General features: G+C 35.1%; 2 protein-coding genes and 1 long non-coding RNA gene across 5 annotated transcripts; 1 reads left to right on the forward strand and 2 right to left on the reverse strand.

Annotated features, from left to right (window-relative positions):
- LOC120268904 (U-box domain-containing protein 44-like) lies at positions 1-7,465 on the reverse strand. 2 transcript variants are annotated; one of them, XR_005539065.1, is made up of 6 exons: positions 6,974-7,465; positions 6,106-6,897; positions 4,738-5,044; positions 2,770-3,240; positions 2,521-2,683; positions 1,754-1,879 (listed from the first exon to the last, which is right to left on the reverse strand). XR_005539065.1 is itself a non-coding variant. In XM_039276165.1 (5 exons), the coding sequence occupies exons 1-5, from the start codon at positions 7,424-7,426 to the stop codon at positions 1,374-1,376; spliced, it is 2,529 nt and encodes an 842-aa protein (XP_039132099.1). In that variant the 5' UTR covers positions 7,427-7,465; the 3' UTR covers positions 1-1,373. The 2 variants fall into 2 exon arrangements, 1 of the variants encoding a protein (XP_039132099.1); XM_039276165.1 differs by lacking the exon at positions 2,521-2,683 and having other exon boundaries at positions 1-1,879.
- Positions 7,466-11,988: 4,523 nt separating this feature from the next.
- On the forward strand, positions 11,989-16,157 carry LOC120268908 (UPF0051 protein ABCI8, chloroplastic-like). Its single transcript, XM_039276168.1, is given in 3 exon segments — positions 11,989-13,028; positions 13,030-13,413; positions 15,770-16,157. Coding segments are annotated over 3 exon segments (1,605 nt in total). The 5' UTR covers positions 11,989-12,026; the 3' UTR covers positions 15,989-16,157.
- Positions 16,158-16,399: 242 nt separating this feature from the next.
- Positions 16,400-19,422, reverse strand: LOC120268363. Of its 2 annotated transcripts, none has more exons than XR_005538918.1 (8): positions 19,338-19,422; positions 18,595-18,683; positions 18,154-18,185; positions 17,992-18,033; positions 17,453-17,530; positions 16,980-17,069; positions 16,839-16,889; positions 16,400-16,775 (listed from the first exon to the last, which is right to left on the reverse strand). It is a non-coding gene; the product is annotated as an uncharacterized LOC120268363 (long non-coding RNA). The 2 variants fall into 2 exon arrangements; XR_005538919.1 differs by having other exon boundaries at positions 18,154-18,252.
- Between the last annotated feature and the right edge of the window lie 1,913 nt (positions 19,423-21,335).

The following is a 21,335-nucleotide window of genomic DNA, read 5'->3' on the forward strand; positions in this document are numbered from 1 at the left end:
TAGAATGGCAAAACCATGAACTTCAGAGCATGTACTGGATAAATTATCACAAAGTCATAAAAGAAATAACCCAAATTATTTGACACCCTTCGGCATTGCTAAACGATGATTAACATGGACAACTGATACTCAGAAAGGAGAAGAACAATGCTACAAAAGCTAAAAAGAAACCAACAAATATCAGTGACCATCTTTGGGCAAAAGAGTTATCAGTTGTTCAAATAATATTTGTAAAGAAATACAGAAAGAAAAAGAAGGGGGGAGTTAATTACTCACCAATCAGGTTAATGTAACTCAACGCTGCAACCTCCAGAGATAATAAACAAGGTCGTCAATGTAGCTACAATGAACATTTCCATGGAACCTGAATCCCTGAGCCTTGTTGCTCTTTTCTTCTTATGGGAGTCAATAATCAGCTCAATTACATGTGGAGCTCGGTTAATAATTCCTCTCACACCATGGAACTCAGTTAATAAATATAACTGTACAAATTACGTGTGCCATAGATTTCTTTTCTGCACATTCAAACCAACCAAAGCATTGTTGATACTTCATGCAAATTTTGCACTGCTCCATCTGAGCATTGTTGGTATTTCCATAATCTCACCAAAGCAGTTGCTTGCACAGATAAACAAAATTGTACAAAATCATTCTCAGATTTTCAAGAGATCCAGGACGTGAATACTCTTTTTCCCTGATACTATTCACAGTTATGCTAATTTAATAGCATAATGCAGTAAATTCAACTTAGTCACTTGGATCATCTATTGGTTCTTCTACCTCTACTATGACTTGAAGTCTTCCCTCCAACACCAGATAATTCTCTCAGATTTGTTAGGATGTCCTGAGCATGCCTTTTGGTATTAGTAGTACCATGTTTCAATGCTTCCACCAATGCCCTAACCAGATCTTGATCCAAAGAGTAAGATTGGATGAGGCTCTCTACTCGCAAAAACCTATCGACCACTGATATGATTCTTTCCTGAAGCTCCCCTGGCCTTGATTTTTTAAACAGAGTAACAGCAGTGTCAAAAAGGCCAAGCTGTTCCAATACTTCCCTGGAGTTTGTGAGGCTTTGTGGATCAAGGACAAGTGTGAAAAGTGCTTCCACGGCTGCAATTTGAACATCTGTGTTCTTGTCATTCAAGAGTTCAACAAGTGGCCCGATTGCATTTCCTTTTAGCAGGCAAAATGAACTATTCTCTTCACATGAAGCATTGTGAATGGGACACAAAGAAGGCATCGATGCCTTCCCACAGATCAAAACCAAGGGGGCACAAAATCCTCTGGGAGGTTGAGGTTCCAGGTTTCCAGTTGCAACCTGTGCATGTGCAGACTGCGACAAGTACTTCAACCCAAGAGCGGCTCGTTGCTTAGCTCTCCATTGTGAATGGATGTTCAGTAAGCCTATGAAAATTTTCATAAAGTGGCATTTCTTGAATTAGGCTCCGAATTGACTGGTCAGAACTCCTCGCATAGTGCACTAGGAGACCAATGAGCCCTTCCAGCATATGTCCTGCACGTTTAGATTTGTTGCTCAATGAACTGGAAAGTTGCTGCTTCAGAGTATCGACTGCCCATCTTAAAAATTCAGCACCGAGAATTGTCTTGACTTCATCATCCGTGATTGGGAGGTTAGCAAGGATACATGTGATTTCAGATTTCTCACCTGACAAACATTGGGGATCCAACAGCTTTTCCTTCAGTAATAAAAGCTTATTGGAAGTTCTCAGCTCATCAGCAAGAGCTAGACCCAGGTTTCTGGACAATAGATTAGCAAGCTTAAAGGCATTAATTCTTTGTTCAGACTCAGGATGCTCCAGAAATGGTAGTATGATTGCAATACCGTTGCCACTTCCTATGTGTGCAGCAGCCAGTTCTGCACTAGCAGCAAAGCACAAAGAAATGAAACACCCAAAAATCAAAGTATTGAATCTAGATTTGGAACTTCATGCACTATATAACCAACACAATCTTACTCAGCCAGTCTGACTAAAACAAAGAAAACATTCAACATTCTAGGCAATAATATAATTTCCAATAATCTATGCAAATATACTACCATAGATTTTTTGTGTTATGGGTGAACCTTTAGTTTTAGCTCAAAATCAATTGGAAAATTTTGCTCACTATTTATTCTCATATGGTAGATTGACCATGAGCTTATTATAAGAATGCAGAAACTTGCCATTAGGATATTTCACACTAGCAACTAATCGATATAGTAGAAGTGGAGAACAAAATCTAATTATAATTTGATATTACTTTCATCTTATAGACTATAAGTTTGGTAACCTGTACTTACAAGTCCCCAAATTTGTCAAACAATGGTCCTTAGTAGTGTGAAAGATTTTAATTTAAGTGAAGATCCAGCCCAACATTATTAGTAATTTGGTAATGATAAGCACTTCTGTACAAATGTAGCTTACCCTAAAACAGAATTTTTATTCAGGAACCTGAACGAAAACCAGGATTACTTAACATGGTTCATTTGCAAAAGGAAAACACTGTGACACTTACTAGCTTGTCATATACACCTTCTTTACTTAGTTTCACAAAAGCCAAGGAAAAGCCACTCTTCCACCCAAGCTTTTGCAAAAGCAGATAAGCCCAAAGCATATGAGCAACTAAATCAGCACTGTGTGGCATTGCCATTATCAAATTGTGCTTCCATATTTTAAATCTTCACAAAAAAGGGTTCATTATAGTACTGTAAAGCCCAAAAAAGAAAATCTCATAACGAACTGCTGAGAGAAACAGAGAGCATACCTAATGCTTGGGGAGAAGAAGCAATTCCACATAGAATCTTAAGAATTGCGATTTGGCACTTTGAGGAGGAATTAGTAAGAAGCTGTAAGAGACTATGAATAACTGATTCAGACTGCATTAGATGGCCTTGATCATCAGCAAAGGATAATTCCCAGTGACCAGTATTTGAGACAATGTTTGATATTGTTGATGCTGCCAAATCCTTAAGATCTGGTTGATCATCTGGCCTTGTCATGAAGAGAATGTTATTAAGCGCTGGAAGCAAACCAAAATCAACAAGAATAGTGGAGTTGTCATCTAGAGTTGACAAATTATACAACGCCTGGAGGCTAGATGCTCTTCCCTCTGGCTTGGAGGAGAGCATGGCAATCAGTGCTCTACCTCCCTGTCTGGCAACATGTTCTTTATCACTGTTGGTTAATTTCATATTTCCTACAATATTTGCCATGTTTATTCTGACATCTTCAGAACCTATGGTTTCAGAGAGAGAGAGAGAACTGTGAGGGAAAGCTAGAAAAGATATAAAAACTAGCCAATCATTCTTCTTAATAAGTAAGAGGAAATAGTCAATCAAGAATTTTCTGATATTTCAAGAGAGCCATTAAAAGATATAAGTAATTTTTGCATCCAGGACATAAAAGTGAGATTTGCTACTCTTATAAACATAACTTTGGATGTTTCTGCCTACAGCTGTCTGGTCATGATTTTGGATGTCATTTGTGACAGTTTCTCAATAATCAGAACTGCTCTACCTCCTAAAAACCATTCCAGTTGCCTGTGATAGTTTGAATGCCACAATGATGAGAATCTTAAAGCAACAGATTTATCTTCCGCTCAGACAGCATAGATGTTTGTTGTCTAGTGAGAAGTATATGAGCATATTTCCTTGTATGGACATAAGCAATTACTTTGAGAATGATTCTGTCTGGTCAATAGAATTTCTTGGTAAAATCCAAAAACTTCTGAATAAGGACTGGTAATGTTCCTCAACTAATAAACTGGAGAACTCAAGTATTTTAACTAAATCAAATCATCCTTCAGGATCTTTTAAATACAAACAAGAAATAATCCCATCTTGTATATTTCATTGGTTATGATCATAAACCAATATACTTATGCTGCTTCACTTGCTTAACCCATGTATGTTGTACAAGCTTTATGTTTACGTAAGCTTTGTACATTTCGTTGAAATGAAGTATATCGAATATACTGAAAATTAAAAAAAAGAATTCTGGATAATTAAATAGTTTTGAGGTTACAAGTTAAATCCACACCTCATTTTATCCCACAGATCATGTATTTTAATTGTGAACAAGCTAAAAGATACTTCAAGAACCTACGAAGTCCAAAGTGGATTGAAAAACAATCTATTTATGGTATTGCTCAAATGAGGACTGGAAAACTTCATAAAATGATCCCATATGAAAATTTTACATGCAAAAGAAGTCCGCTTCAAGAAACAAAAGCCATATGTATATATCAAAAAAAGCAATCACTCATCCATCCTTATGAGTTATATTGAAGTGGTGTTCTCCTGGCCTGACTACCCTCTGCGATGCAGAATTTGGCATGCAAAATCACCGGATGCATACTTCGATGAGGAAGAACTCAGAAAATAGGAAGTATATAATATTGCAAGAATAGATTATATCATATGCTAGTGCATGATATTAGAGAAACTAATAATCCAACATTAATTTAGTAAACTGGGATTTGAGGATATAAGTCTAGGTTGCTCATCATATCAGCTTAAACTTTCAGTTCAAGTCAAACCTAAATAATATGTGTTTGGATTACATTTAAGATCTAGCACACACTAAACAACTACGATGGAAAATAGCAACCATTACATCAAAAGCAAAATAACAACGGGTTGTTTTTCAAAAAGAGAAAGGTATGCACCCATTCCCAGATGGAGCAATTAAACCAGCATACTTCCTACAGAAGGAGTAAGGTAGAAAGGCATACCTTCACAAAGTCTATTAAGAAGTGGCTGAAATCTCCCTACTACTGCTAAATGTTGAACATTATCCTCTTCTTTTTCCATGTTTTTTAGGACCTCTTCAGCCATATTAGATAATCTAGGATACTGTAAATTTTCAGCCAAACTGGAAAGAAGAACGAAAGCTCCTTTCTCTGAAGCCAGTTTTGCGCAATACCCTCTGTCGTGTGAGAACTGAAGTAATAGATTCAAAGCATATTCTCTTTCTTTCTCTGAACTCCCATTGAGACTACGTATAGCCAGTCTAGATAAACCTTCTTCAAGCATCATTAGCTGATAGACAATACCCAAATTCATATCTTACTTGATGTCATAGAAGCTTATTTATAAACACAATATCCACTATTAAAGCAAGGCAAAATATATTGAAATTTCAATCAACAAAATTTCAGTCGATCACTTTCACTCTTGATTTTATATGAGTTTACAACATACAAAATTGACATTTATGCTAAAAATAGCAAGAAGTAAGAGAAACAAGCATATGTCATAATAACCTGCTTTCCTGTTCTTTCAACAGCAGTGTTCATTACAAACAGATCAATTTACCATTGGCTTACACTTAGTTTCGGCCACATTTTAAATTAAATAAAATTGTGCATCCACTACTTTTAATAATTACATGCATCTTGTTTAGTCCCATACAAAGGTAAATGGAAAAAATGATTGACATTATAAAATAAATATAATGGGTGAAATAGCAAAATAGTAAATGGCCCTTTTGTGTATACCTAACAAAATCGACTGGTTCAGCAGCTATGACCCATAGTGAATCAGTTTGATTGATAAGTTGAATTGTGTCAAAAACAATAAATACCTCAAAATTAATAAATTTGTTAGGTTACCACTACGAAAAATTGAAGTTCACTGAGTACAAATACTTATAAGAATGACAAATAAAAAGAGACAATAAAAATTGGGGTTCAAAGGAATTTTGCCCCTTCTCTATCAGTGATAATTGATAATTTTGTCTAGCCATTCCTTCCCTGTGTTTTCCTATTCAAGCTTAGCAGCCATCAACTTTCATGGTAACCTCTCATAACCACACACTTATCACAGATGCTAATTTTACTACTGGACTAGTCTCATTGGTTATGATAGTAGCCTCTCACAAGCCCTATCTGCCCTCAGTTGTAATATTACTACTGCACTAGTCCCATTATCAAGGTAGGAACCTTGATGACCTCAATTCTAGTTTAATACTGTAGTCATCTCATCAATCATCATAAGTTAATAATTAATTCAACTCAGAACTATATAAAAACAATATGCACAAAACATATTACCTACTTATGACACATAGAATAAAAAGGAGTAAATAGATAAACTTGCACCTTGCTCTCATGATCCTTGGCCATGCTATCCATGACCATTAGTGCCTTGGTACGCAACTCTGAACCCAACATTTTTGACTGCTCCTTCAGCATCTTCACAACAAGACCAATGATCCCCGCATTTCTCACTCTGTACCTACTTGTTGGATGCTCCTCCGAGATCCTATAAACATTGTCCAGCGCTCTCTCCACAGACTCTAATGAGGAAGAAGTCTCTTGACCAAGACACTGAACTGCTGATTTGATCTGGACCTCTATATTCCTATTAACCCACTCCTCTATGGCACCAGCAAGCCCAATGTTCGGTTTAAGCTCCAGACTCTGGAGCACTTGCCCAGTGACAGGACAAGTGGGATCCCGGCCATCTTCCAGGCACCAGTCGAACCAGTGTTTGATCTCTGTTCGCTCGTACGTCTGGAGCGACTCCAACACCACGGGATCCTTCATCACTACTTTGGCGAGCGGGCATAGAAAATTCTTGAATGGTGGAATGGTCGCGTTCTCATCAAAGTCAACATCAATGGAGCGGTCAGCAACGCAGGGCTCCGTCGCCGACCAACTACCAAAAATCTTCTCAAGAGACACCAGAATGCGGCGCTCCGCCGGAGAGATGGAAGGGCCCGTAAGGTCAGAGCGGAGCAACTTGATTTGATCGGCAAGGGCTTCAGGGCCGGCACCGAGTGCTCGAGCGAGGTCCATTATGATGCCACTCTGGACTGCTTTTTGCCCGCTCTCCCGTGCTTCCCCCTCGCGCTGCAGCGCGCTGTAAACTCTCTCCTCAGTCTCCGTCACCTGATTCCAAACCCTAGGTTGAAAATCAAGCCCAAAAACAAAAAACAAAAAAATCAACAACGAGAAAACCGCATACCCGGAGATCAGAAAGGATGAAATCACGGGCGAGATCAGAAGCGCGTTTCTGGAGGTCGGGCTGGCATGAAAGAGGGGCATCAAGGAGAGCAAGCGAGGACGTCAGAGAAGAGCAGAGGGAGCGGAGGGAGGAGCAGAGCGGGAGGCAGTGGATGAGGACGTAGATGCGGCTGCGGGAGCAGTAAGAAGAGAGGGTAGAGACCGCAGCGGAGACATCACCAGCGATCCCACGCAGAGCAGTGGAAACAGCAGGGGAAGAGGGGAGGACGCCGGGGTGAGAGAGCTGGGCGACGAGCAGCTGGAGGCGTTGCGCGAGCACCGTGAATCGGCGGGGAGGATCCCAAGGGTAGTCTTCGGCGGCATGACTGCAGATCTCTGCGAGCTTGAGCGCTAGGGTTTCCATCGCAGTGTCCGCCGCCACCGCCGTGGCGGCGCTCGCGGTGGTCGGCGTCATCGCCGCGTGGGATCTTGAGGACGATGACAACGAAGGCTTGCTACTAATCCTCTCTTAGTTGTTCGCCAATAAGTTATACCCACGTAGTTAAGGACACGTCACACCTTATTCGGATCTTTTCGTTAACAACCCGAATCCGACCCGTTAACCCGTTTTAATTACCTTTCGGATAATTCCTTACCGTGCACCGATGGTGCAGCGGACCTCATATAGGTGTGTCAATACTTGTCCGGGCCCGCCGAGCCCGGTTTTTGTCCGATCAAGAATAAAATAAATTTAAACAGAAAATTATACTAATGCAAAGTCAGGTCCGGACATAATTTAGTTATTCGGGTTTAAATTTGAGCTGGATCTAGATATAAAAATTTAGAATACTGAGCTCTTTTACTTTTAAAATTTTAAAAGCTGATAACCTGAAGCTCGAATTGTTTTAATAAGCCCAATCATCTAAAAATTTTAAATATATATGTATTTTTTTTAATTAAAATTTGGGTTTTTATATAATTTGAATAACGTTTTGAATTGTTTGAAATTGTTTTCTTGATGATGTGAATTAAATTAATTTTTTAATTTATCACATTAAATTATTTTTTAATTTAATATTTTGAGTGAACTTGCGTATAATTTATAGAATCTCGACAAAATTTGAAAAACCTAGTTTTAAAAAATAAAATTAATTTTGGATAAATTAAAATTTGTTCAGATATAAAATTAGACTGGATCTAGACAATAAATTTATCTATTTATAGTAATAGTTGTCCGGACAAGATTATGCCAGACACCCCTAAGCACATATTGTCTTTGGCTTGGTGTTTGTTCGGATCTCATTGAAGAGGATCCGAATCCGACCCGTTAGTGGGTGTGAGAAAGAACGGTATGATGTACCTCCGGTATAGTAATTCATATTGTGATTTGACTTCGAGTCATTGCTCTACAACAATACGAAGTCTCTGTGGTTGATTTTGACTAGGCTTAGTCAACGAAGGGTTTTTGACTGCGTTGACCTGTCTTCCTCCTATTCTTTAGGAGAAATATATGATAAATTCATAATTTTTTATTTTTTATTTTGTAAATTTTATTGCATAAGTTATATAGTTCTCTAAATTTTGAATTTTGTTTATGAAATTTTCATATTTTAACACTAAAATTGATTTTAGATTTATTTTTTTATTTTTTTATATTTTAAGTTTTAAAACCAATATTTAAAATTTTCGTTTTGACCTTTAAAAAAATGATTAATTGTTTTCTATCAGATTTAAACCCGACTTTGGATGACATCATCAAAATAAATAATTTTTGACCAGTTGAAATACCAAATTAAATATTTTTTTTATTTTAAAGATAAAATTAAATAGACAAGAGATAAGTTTAATCAATTTTTCTAATAACATAGTAAATGTCATTATATTAAAATTAATAACTAAAATTAACATGTGAAAAAAAATAATATGAAACTCGTCACTAGATTAAAGTAGAGGATTTTAGTCATTAAATTTTTAACTCTAAACTTGAATCACAATAATCATTGTGCTTGAGTCATTTATTTAAAATTTGGTATTCATTAAAAAAAATTATTATTTTTCAAATTATAGTGCGAGTATGGCTTCCTAGAGTTGCCGACATAAATAAATTAGAATACACCGATCTTTTAAAAGGAAACAAAAGTCATACACTCACTACTAGACTTGGTCAATTGTGTTATAAATAAGAGTCATTTTTAATTATAACTTTGGTGATGGTGAGTGATGTGTAATGACATGACTCAGTCATGCATAAATAAATAAATAAATAAATATATATATATATATATATATATATATATTTGCCTTTTCCAATAGCTTAAAATTTTATCCGCTCAAAAAGATATATATAAACTCGCTTTTTCCAGTAACTCAAAATTTAACAGTTAATGACTTGTGGGTACCAACTTGTAGTCAAAAATACAATATCATTGGATGAGGGTGTATGAGTTGAATGATCAGTTCTTGATTTTGATTTTGGCATATTCCTCTTATAATCTCATTAATTTTAATTGTGTCAATATATATAATTACAATATATATATATAAAGGTCAAAATATCAAAATTGTCTTATTTTACGTTTTTCGTTTATTTTTAATCCTCTAATATAAAATTCATCTTTTTGGTCATCTGTATTTTCACATTTTTGTCTTTTTGGTATTAGAGGGATCTGCCATTTTAGTACTTCCAATTGATAAATTAGAAGGACAAAAAAGATAAAAATCTATATATGTATGAGAACAAAAATGGTGAATTTTATAATTAAATGATGAAAATGTGCAAATATAAGGACTAAAAAGCGGATTTTATATTAAAGGGACTAAAAGGGCAGAAAACGAAAAATAGAGGGACCATTTTGATATTTAAACCTATAATTAAAAAGATAAATCCATGGTTATGTAAGATAATAACATCTCTTCAAAAGTAATAAGATATGATAAATAAGTCCCACAATACTCACAAGAATTGTGAAATATTTGTGTAATACATGAACGTTATAAAATGGAAATAAAAAAAAATTATTTTGAAATCAAACAAAGAATTATCTATGCATGATTATGTTTGTTGATTTGAATTTTAAAAATAGATTAACTATCTTGACTTATATTTAGAATCTAATTTGTGGAGTATACAAAGATAAGTTCTAGCAATTTTAATGATTGTGATTTTATATTTGATATATTGGTTAAAAAAAATTAAAAATTATTTGTATTTTTAATTATAAAAGTGCCAATTAGCTAGGCGGGGTCAGGCCGCACGGGAAAACTAAAATAAAATAAATCACAAAAAATTAAAAATAAGTTAAAAAAATATAAGAAAAAAATTAAATACAAACAGAATTTTATAAATTAATTTTCAAGGAATAAATAAGTAAAGGTTTTAAAAAATCATTATGTAATGCATAATTATTTGAAGGACATATCTTAAAAACTAAGTGGTTTATTTAAAAAAAGAATAAATAAATAAACGTTTGTTTTTAAAAAAAAAAACCCAAACATCCAAAAAAAAACAAGAAACATATAAAATATTACAAAAATAGACAAGAAAGAAGAAACTATGAAAACATTACCAATGGAAAAAATATAAAAATTAAAATTTATATAGATAATAGCACTATAAGAATATGAAAATCTAAAAATTTAAATATTTTTATTTATATAAAATATTACAAACGAGTGATAAGAAACATAAAATAATTGTGAAAATATTAATGATGTAAATAAAAATAAATAAAATTTTAAAAATATTGATATTAAAACACATGTAAACAAGACATCAATAAAAATGATAAATGAAGTATGTACCAAATCAAGAGAAATGAAAACGAGAAAAAAATTGGTTATGAAAAAAATCTAAACAAGACTTTAAATAAGAAATTTAATCGATTAATATTCTGAAAAATTAATTTAAGGTTTGATATGGTTTGTTTGGTTTTTAATCCATATTTTATATGTGTTTATTAATCACTTAATCTAAGTATTTTAAAATTGATATAGTTTGATTATGTTTGTTGGTATGAAATAGAATGTTAACTATTTTAATTTTTAATTATAATCTAAAAAAAAAGAAAAAATAAAAGTTTGTTTTAAAAAACCAAAAAACCCAATAATCCAACAATTGGAAAAATAAAAAATAAACCATATATAAAAATCGCACTATATGAATGTGAAAATCTCAAATTTTAAATGAAATTTAATATAAAATATCACATGAATAAAAAAAAAACAAGAAACATATAAAATTTCTCAAAAATATACAAGAGAACAAGAGTGAAAACATTAATGATGGAAAAATATAAAAATAAATAATTTTATAGATAATAGCATTATAAGAATATGAAAATCTCAAAATTTGAATGAATTTAAGATAAGATATTACAACAAAATAATTGTGAAAACACTAATGATGGATAAGAAATAAAACTTTTTATTTTCCTAACTAAAAAAATTGCAAAAAATAGCAAAAATAAAATAAAAATAAAAATGAAATAAAAAATTGGTTACGAAAAAAAATATAAACAAGAATTTAAATACGTAATTTAATAGTTTTTTTTTAAAATTAAATTAAGATTTAATATGGTTTATATAGATTTTTTTTAAATAGAATGATTAATCATTTTAATTTTTTTATTTATAATATAATATTTTGATTTGTATTTATTTATGGAATAAATGTTCATAAAATTTTTGAAATTAAGTTGTTTAATTATATTATTTTTTATGGTTGATATTGTCTCAAAATCTCTCCAAAAATTTTAAAAACTCTGATGTGAGGCAAGAGAATGCCTAATATATATTGAAAAATATTAATATTTGAAAAATACAAATAAAAGGACTTTATCCATTTTGAAAAATAATTAGTTTTTCTTTCTAATGAATTACTATCACATACACAATAAATAAATAAATTAATTAATATGTACAAAATTTTCAGGTGATAAATAAATTCTAAAATTTCCCCCAAAAAAATCACAGCCGTACACGTGTCACAACAAAAGCGCTCTTTCTCCACACGCCCTCTTACCCTAATCTCACCCTCTTCTTCTTCTTCTTCTTCTTCTTCTCGACATCCTTCTCCAATGGCTTCCTCCCTCTCCTCCGCCTCCTCCTTCTCCCCTTCTCTCCACTCCACCGCATCCATCTCCAACCCCTCCCCGTTCCTATTCTCCTATAGAATCCCGCTCCCCATCCGCAAACCCCTTTCAAGGATCCGCTGCATCGGCACACGACCCGAGAGCGAGGTTTCCTCGCAAGATCCCATCCAGAAGTTCCTCAATCGCGACTACAAATGGGGCTTTGTCTCCGATATCGACACCTTCTCCATCCCCAAAGGCCTCTCGGAAGCCACCGTGCGCTCCATCTCCAACATCAAGAACGAGCCCCAGTGGCTGCTTGACTTCCGCCTTGCCGCTCTTCGCCGCTTCCTCTCCATGCGCGAACCACGATGGTCGGACAACGTCTACCCGCCACTTGATCTCCAGTCCATCTGCTTCTACTCCGAGCCTCGCCGGAAACCTACTCTGGCGAGCCTTGATGATGCTGATCCAGAGCTTATTGACACCTTCCGCAAGCTAGGGATCCCGTTGAATGAGCAGAAGCGGCTGGCTAATGTCGCCGTTGATGCGGTTCTTGATTCTACATCCATCGCTACTACTCATCGGGAAACCCTAGCTAAGGCTGGGGTTATCTTTTGCTCCATTTCTGAGGCTGTGAAGGAATATCCGGATCTTGTGAGGAGTTATCTCGGGAAGGTTGTTCCAATGGAGGATAATTACTACGCTGCGCTCAATTCGGCTGTGTTCAGCGATGGATCGTTTTGCTATGTTCCGAAGAACACTGTGTCGCCGATGGAGATCTCGACCTATTTCCGGATCAATGATCGGGAGACGGGCCAGTTTGAAAGGACGCTTATTATTGCGGAAGAAGGTAGCTTTGTCAGTTATCTCGAAGGGTGCACAGCTCCTTCATACGATAAGAACCAGTTGCACGCGGCTGTGGTGGAGCTATATTGTGCGGAAGGGGCGGAGATTAAGTACTCTACCGTGCAGAATTGGTATGCTGGGGACAAGGATGGGAAGGGTGGGCATTTATAATTTTGTCACAAAGAGAGGCCTTTGTGATGGAAATCGGTCGAAGATTTCATGGACGCAGGTTGAGACAGGGTCAGCCATCACGTGGAAGTATCCAAGTGTTGTGTTGAAGGGGGATGATTCAGTGGGAGAGTTCTACTCTGTGGCATTGACAAAAGACTATCAGCAGGCTGATACGGGGACTAAGATGATTCATATAGGGAAGAATTCGAGGAGTAGGATTGTTTCTAAAGGTATTTCAGCTGGAAAGTCGAGGAATTGCTACCGCGGTCTTGTTCAAGTGATGTCTAGGGCGGATAACTCTAGGAACTTTTCGCAGTGTGATTCTATGCTCATTGGTGATACGGCTGCGGCCAACACTTACCCTTACATTGAGGTAATTTCTTTTGATACATGCTCTTATAGTGATGAGTATTGTTGATTAGTGTTTTTCTTTTCTTGGCTACAGATATGTTTTCTTTTTCTTTGTATGGGCATCGTAATTGCACTTACTTGGCTAGGGTCGCTAGACTAATAGTTCTGCAAAATCTTTGATTAGTTGCCTTTGTAAGTCCTTCTGCCCTGGTTGAATGAGATCTTGCGTGCTATGAAGCTCCTAATATATCGACTTGAACTGTTTGATATATCGATGGATTAATCGGGATTATTAGTAGCTTAGTTAATCAACCAGTTATTTTTTTGGCCTACAACTGCATGCCATGTCTATATGGTGGATGCTTTATGGGGATTTTGGAACAGAATGGGGCTCAAATTGTTGAGGATTAAGAGACTTTCAAGGGAATGTATGATTTGTTGTTCCCTAAGTATACCATCTAGATACCTTGAGAGCTTATATTTTGAGTGTCTTGGGTTACTTTTAAGGCTGTAAGCTTTTGATTTCGAGTCAGGGCCCTCTGGAAGGCTAATAAAGACATTTTTAATGACTAATGAGGTAAATGAGCTTGGTTTAAAAGTAATATTAACTATTGAAGGATGGTTCAGATTCCCAAGATTTTAGATGAAGTTGCACACTTTGTGGATGAGGGAAAGTTATTCACTTTGAGCAATTTCTTGGGTTAATATTTAGTGACAATGTGATGGTTGGTGGAAGTGATAATTTTTTTTCCCACTTATTTGATGTGGATCATGTGAAATGCTAATATGATTCTTAGCCTTTTAGAGATGGGATTACTTTTTTTCTCTGCTGATTTCTTTTTTCTTAAAACAAAGAATAGCACCCTAAGATAAATTTCTGTTCCTCAGCTTTCTTCTTCAGAATGATGATCATAAGGACATATTAGATATCATTTTGTCATTCTTGACCAATTAGCAATGTCTCTTTTCTCTGTACTGATAAAATACGTGCATTTAGTCATATTCTTAGTAGTTGATATAAATATCTCCATTAATAGGGTGGAAATATTAGATTCAGTTGCAAGATATATAAGACCATTCATTGGCTATGCTTAGTGATTTGGATGCTGTTATATATTTAATGCTATTTAAGAAGTCTGTCAAATATCTTTGTGGTTGCACCAGTTGGTGTTCACAATTAAATTTGCATAAACTTGAGAAAAAAAAAAGTGATATAATTTTTGAAGTATAACTTGTGGAACAAAAGCTTAAAATTGAGAGGGAATGACTACCCATTGCCACATATTATCAGTAGATAGAGAGAGAGAGAGATTTTGGTGTCACCCCTCATTGGTGTGCTGGCTTGCTCTTTCTTCCCATTTTTGTTAATTTGTTTTACTGACACTGGTAGCCCTGTCTTCAGGTTTGTTCTCCTCCATTGTGATTGTGACCATTTTCGTCATTTAGTTGTGCCATCACTGCCAGGATTAACTTGAGCCTTTGTATCAACTATTTTGTCCAAGCTCACATTGTTATTCCATGGTTGAGGTTGGATTCTGCCATGGTAGTCTTCTTCAGTAGGCATTATTGCGGATGGCAGGCTGTGCCTTTTATCAGGCATAAAAGCTTGTAGACCTTATATCTTTGACAGTACCTTGTTTTCTACTGATTACTCGGATACAGTCTCTAAAGCATTAATTGTGGTGTAGTATCTCTGACTCTCCACCAACAAATTTGGCATAATATGAGACCCCGGAATCTAGTAGCATAATATGAGATGTTGGAATCTAGTGAGATGCATTCTGCACAAGGCTGTGCTTTTTTGCAGTGTCTTTTGTTGGAGCCATGGTTCACATCCATAGGGCTTCTTTTCATTAGTAGCAGCCAGGAGAGGAGATGGACTCTTCTATCAGATTTGAAAATTCCTCAACGCCATATGGACGCTTAGGGATATATTCACTTGTCATTTCTCTATCGCAACCTTCATAGTCTCACTAACAGTTGATTTTTTTCGGTTCTATCATAGAAAACCACCATCACTATGGCATTGTGTGATACAGACTAATCTTTATAGCAATCTTCTATCTGCCGCCAGACATGTAAAATGCTTGGTTTGTAGAAATACATTACCGTGTTACATTCTTTTTATCTTTTACCCCAGAGGTTGCAATACTGTTTGCACTATAAAATTTTGTTTTATATTTCTTATGCTGGTTAGTGAATAAGTTACTGTCATACCTAAAAGATTAAGGAGTAGAAGGTGGATAAACAACTTACAAGAAACTCTTTTTTTTTTTTTTTTGCTGCTGCTAATGCGCATTCATTTTGTTTTCATTTCCTATATGTTTCCTCAAATATAATCACCGGCAAACTCTTCATAATTCCTTTATTTCGTGCAGGTTAAGAATCCATCAGCTCGTGTGGAGCACGAGGCAAGCACATCCAAGATCGGCGAGGATCAGCTGTTCTATTTCCAGCAAAGAGGTATAGACCACGAGAAGGCTATAGCAGCAATGATTGGCGGCTTCTGTAGGGATGTCTTTGACAAGCTCCCTCTCGAGTTCGCATCGGAGGTAAATGCATTGATGAATGTAAAGTTGGAGGGATCTGTGGGTTAATTTAGTCAGAACATTTCCCCCACGAGAATTTCAAATGATATCTATCTAGTTATGATAAAAGAGGTTTAACTTGTATTGTAAATTGAGATGTTGATAGTTGTACTACAGTGTGAAAACTACAGGATACAATAATGATGCAAATGGCATTCTCTCTCTTTGATTTGTAACATCTTTCTTGCTGTTAATTATTAGGGTTTTGTTTGTCATAATTGCATATAAAAGAGTATTTCTCATAACATTGATGGCTTGGATTAATATTTGTATGATTTGTAATCTTGATATTGTTAGATAAAAATGCAATTATGAAAAAATTAATAACAATGAAAGAGTTTCCAACAAACCAGTAAATTTCAGGTGAATGTAAAAAAAGACCCCAGAAATAGCGTTACTGCAACAGGGAGGCCAAAATGATAAACAACACAAGTAACACAGTGCTAATTTATTTTTAACAATGTTTTTTTTTTACAAAATAATAAAAAAAAAAAGGGTTGGGAACATTTCCAATGTATCCCTGCAAAATTAGAGGCTCAATTGAAGCAAATCAAAATAGCCAGATCTTTAACAGAAACAGCAGCCAAACAAATGCTGATTGTTTATAAAGAGCTCTCAAGGAAATTCAGAGTTAGTGCATAAAAACTCATGTCCATTGGATCATTCTCTTTGGCAGATGTTTCAGTGCCATATCTGTGTTCATCTAGTGATCGATGCTTGATACTCTGATAACAAATCCTAAATAAGCTTTCATCAGTTAAAGATCTTGTTCTTGGGGGCTGACAATGGATAGAATCTGCAAAAGAGTGTAAAAGATCGATAAGAAGCATGCTTCCAGTATGAGTAACTAAGTTTGTACCTTTTCAGTGAAATCGCGAAAATTTTGTCCTTTCATTGCTTCATCAAGTTCCTAGAACAGGTCAAAGAGGCATTACTTGTGCAGATTATTGGTAATTGATCCCGGAGGAAGCTGTGCAGTTATCATAGAAAGTGAACTTACATCTTCAGGATTTTTTTGAAGAACTAATGCTCTTGATTAAGTTCTGCAGCTCTCTATTCTGTAAAGAGTCTCGAATTTCCTTCGACTCTACTGCTCAAAGGAGGACAAATTTAGAAATTGAAGAAAAAGTTCTTATAATGTTGAAAAAACTAAGAGTGTACTGAAAGAACACCAAATAGGCACATTAATTTAGATTTGTGTGAAACTGAAATTTTACAACATTGCTGGCTGTTCAGTGAATATTTGAACAAAATAATCCAGGCTTTTCCGGAGCATGTGCATATGACTGGATTCATATTACATGCCAAGTTCAGAGGATGATAATTTATCTCAAAGTTCAACATATGTAAGCGTCTAATCATTCAAGACATGCAAGTTTGAACTTATTATTTAAGAGAAATTCAATAAGGTCATTTTTACGTCAATTAGAAAATGGTGAAGACATGACAAATTGCAAGAAAGCAAAGAAGTACCAATGGACTCCAGTTGTTCTTTACTAAGAACCCAACTTGACTCCTCAACTTGATATGATCTTTCCGGAAGCACCTCAGCTGCAACGATGAACAAGGAAAACCCACTATATAAACAAGACTACTTCAAACTTTTACCAGAATTGACAGAATAGAATAAGCACCTTAAATTGGTTTTAATGATGTTTTTCAGCCATTTATGCATATTTTCCAATGCATAAAGAATTTCTGCCAGATAGCAATTTTCAATGTGTTTGGTTTATTGTATTTTTCTTCGGCAGTAAAAATCACAATAATTTCTGTAGTTCAGTCTGAAGCATGTTGGTGATGGGTTCTATTCATTTCAAGATCCAACATTTTTCTACATAGAGGTCTAATCTTTATTTTATAAGAAAAATATTTCACTATAACATACTCTATAATGTTCACCAAGACAACACAATGGTGCCATTGAATTATTCAAAATGATGCAAGTGCTCTGAAAGATTAATTTAAACAATAAATGCGGGATAAACACATGCCTTTTGAGAGGGATTGCGCACCTACTGATTCCAATGGAGAGGAGGATTTTTGGCAAGGATTTTCTGAAATTCAGATTGAAAAAGGATTAATTGCAAGAATTATAAATTACGTTTGTATACTCGTTTAACTGAATCAAATTACCTGGCAGGCAGAGTGGAATAATAATGAAAAAGGAATCATACCTTTGTGCTTCCTAAAGCATGCCACAGAACAACTGCATGGTAGAAAGCAAATATATCATCATGCTAGGAGTACGCGCAAGTAATGCAAAACAAGTATTTCTGATACAAGAAAGAACAAAATTCAGAATTGATAGGGTTGCTTGTCAACTATAAAGTCAAATTTTATCAAATTCAGAGTAAAACCAAGATAGAAAGACATTATAAGTACTGCTGCAATAGGAAAAGAGAAATCTTCGATAGCACATAGAGCAACGTAATTGATAGGGCTGGCTTGTCAACTACAAAGTCAAATTTTATCAAATTCAGAGTAAAACCAAGATAGAAAGACATTACAAGTACTACTGCAATAGGAAAAAAGAAATCTTCGATAGCACATAGAGCCACGTAATGTTTATTGCAAATTTTGTTTTGCAAGAAAAGACAATATGGAAATTAACTCACTAAGGTGCGAGGCAGGAAGGACACTTGTATTTAGATTGTGCTTCTTTGCAGACTTCACACTGTCGAAAACCCATGTTGTGCAACAACCCCTGAAAATCCTCTTTCAAATATAACTATATATATAAAGCAATGTTCTCTATTACAAGATGCTGTATAGTTTACAAACACTTTCAGCTGTTTTTAAGCTGACTACCAACTTTTAGTATCATCAGCCAAAGTACAAGAATATACCACTGAAAGAAAACGAATTCAGAAAGAATGATAAACACATAATCATGCAAAAAGTGGCCTCCAGAAGTTTATATTGCAATTTCAACATAATTATCCCAAAAATATAAAAACAAGTTTCTAATGGGGAAATATGATACCAAAAAAAAAAGAACAGCAAAACCTCATATAGATTACAAAGATAAGATTTCAAACAACAAGAAGCATCAGATTAATTGCAAGATACTAAGAGCATAGATATGGAAACAAGAAAAGATCACACCTTTGAACATGACAGCAACTCATACAATTAATATGATCACAAGAACATCATAAAAGATAAATTTTTGTGCTCGTCTAAGATCAAAAAGCAGTGTCCACATTCAATTTCATGCGTCTGAATCCAGCTCAAACCCTAGACTGATTCCATACGAGAAAAATAGCATTCCAAAACGAGAATTCACACAGTTTCGCATCAATCAGAGAAAACGAAAACCCCAACTAAGAATGGAATAGAAACAAAGAGAAGGACTCACAGAGATGCTCGTGCTCCGCCGCGCAATGCGCTCGCGAGCTCTCGAGGGCGTGCGAGAGTGACACAGCGCGCGGGGCGTGCGTGAGAGAAGACGAGGTTAATGGGTTTATTGGGAGTTTTGTTGGGCTATAAGGCCCATTGGGTTGAATGGATTCGTGGTGATTATTAAGCGTGGTTGAATAAATTATGATTTAAGGTTATGATCTAGTTTTTATTTTAATGTGAAAAAAAAAATAATTTTGTTAATTAGCTACTAAAAATATTCACTTTTATCATCTTGTTTCAGTTCAGTGATAATGTGTGTGGGCTACTTTTTTTCGTAAACGCCTTTAATTAGAGTTAGCTGGTAAAAAGCGACGAATCACAAATCAAATTTTATTTTTTTTTAGACTTCAAGATATTATGACGAATTTGAACAAATCAATTTCATACATTTTTAATGAATATGAATTCATAGACTTCATTGAAAGTTCAAGGAATATGAAATCATCTTGACGACACTTATGCTTATGGACCTAACTAAATGATTGTAGCATTTCATCTCATTCCTATTATTTCGCCGAAAAGCATACTTTGACTTTTGCTGACTTTTGGTTTTTGTCAAATTTTGCATCTCGAACATGATTTAGAACTTCTCGCATTCTGTGCTTGTGAAACTTTTTGCAACTTAGAAACTCTTTAACTTTTTAGTCTTGAGGCTATTGAGCTCATTTGTTGTTCATTTGGAAACTTGTGTCTTGACCATTTGATTTGGATTTCTCAAGTTGTGAAATCTCTATGTTGATGGGTCATAAACTTAATTTGACTTTTCATAAGCTTCAGCTTTCTTGTGAAACTTTTTTACAACTTGTGAACTCTTTAACCCTTTGACTTTTGAAGCTGTTGAGCTTATTTGTTGATTTATTTTAAACTTATATCTTGGACATTTAAACTTATCTTACATATTTGAACTTGCATCTTGGATTTGATTTGAATTTCAAATTGTGGTTTTCTATTTTGATGAATCACAAACTTGATTTGACTCTTCATAAATTTCGGCTTTCATGCTTGTGAAACTTTTTGCAACTTGTGAAGTCTTCAATGCTTTAGTCTTGAGGTTGTTAAGCTTATTTGTTGATTTTATTTAAAACTGGTATCTTGGACATTTGAACTTGCATCTTGGATTTGATTTGGATTTCAAGTTGTGGATTCTCGATGTTGATGAATCACAACTTGATTTTTACATGATTTTACTTTTGAAAAGCTTCGGCTTTCGTGCTTGTGAAGCACCCTTCAGATTTTGACTTACATTATCCCATTGATTTCAAAAACTCAGGAAAACCAATTCGATATCTGGGAAGTGACTTCAACAAGTGGACCAGTATTGCTAACCACCTTTAGGTGAACTAACACCCACTTATTTTTGCAAGGGAAAAACGCAACAAGTTATGCTACTGAACCCATGCAAATCCACTCCACCAGATCTCAATTTAGATACACTTGGGCATCGGGCAAACATTGAGCCACAGTCATCATATGGGTTAGGAGTACCCTTTTCCATTACTATACTCCCTACCCAGAGCACTACGGAAGGTGGGCTTTTCAAGTCATAAAAAAATCATCTGAAATACTAAAAAAGACAGGCATTCTTGGTGCAATCGCAATATCAACAAGGACATACGGATTTGATTCATCAGTTGTGAAAGCATTACCGAAACATGGTGTTTGAAGACCAACACATTTGTGACTCCATTTGGAGATATCAGAATTCCTTTATGGGAACTTAGTTGCATTGGAGGATTACCAATTATGGGAGAGTTCTATGAAGAATATGTCTCTCCAAACAACATGCTCTATTCCAAAGAAGCTTATTCCTCTATTTTCAAAGACTTGTTTAATATCTACCAATGGATTTGTTACTTCACTTCAACAAAAACCGGTAAAGTTAATTTTGTTTAGTGGGCAGATTTTTTTCTTCAGAGTTCACATGGAAAAAAGAGACTTGCATACAAAACTGGAC

This window comes from Dioscorea cayenensis, chromosome 9 (genome assembly GCF_009730915.1).
Source record: "Dioscorea cayenensis subsp. rotundata cultivar TDr96_F1 chromosome 9, TDr96_F1_v2_PseudoChromosome.rev07_lg8_w22 25.fasta, whole genome shotgun sequence".
NCBI classification, from domain to species: Eukaryota; Viridiplantae; Streptophyta; class Magnoliopsida; order Dioscoreales; family Dioscoreaceae; genus Dioscorea; species Dioscorea cayenensis.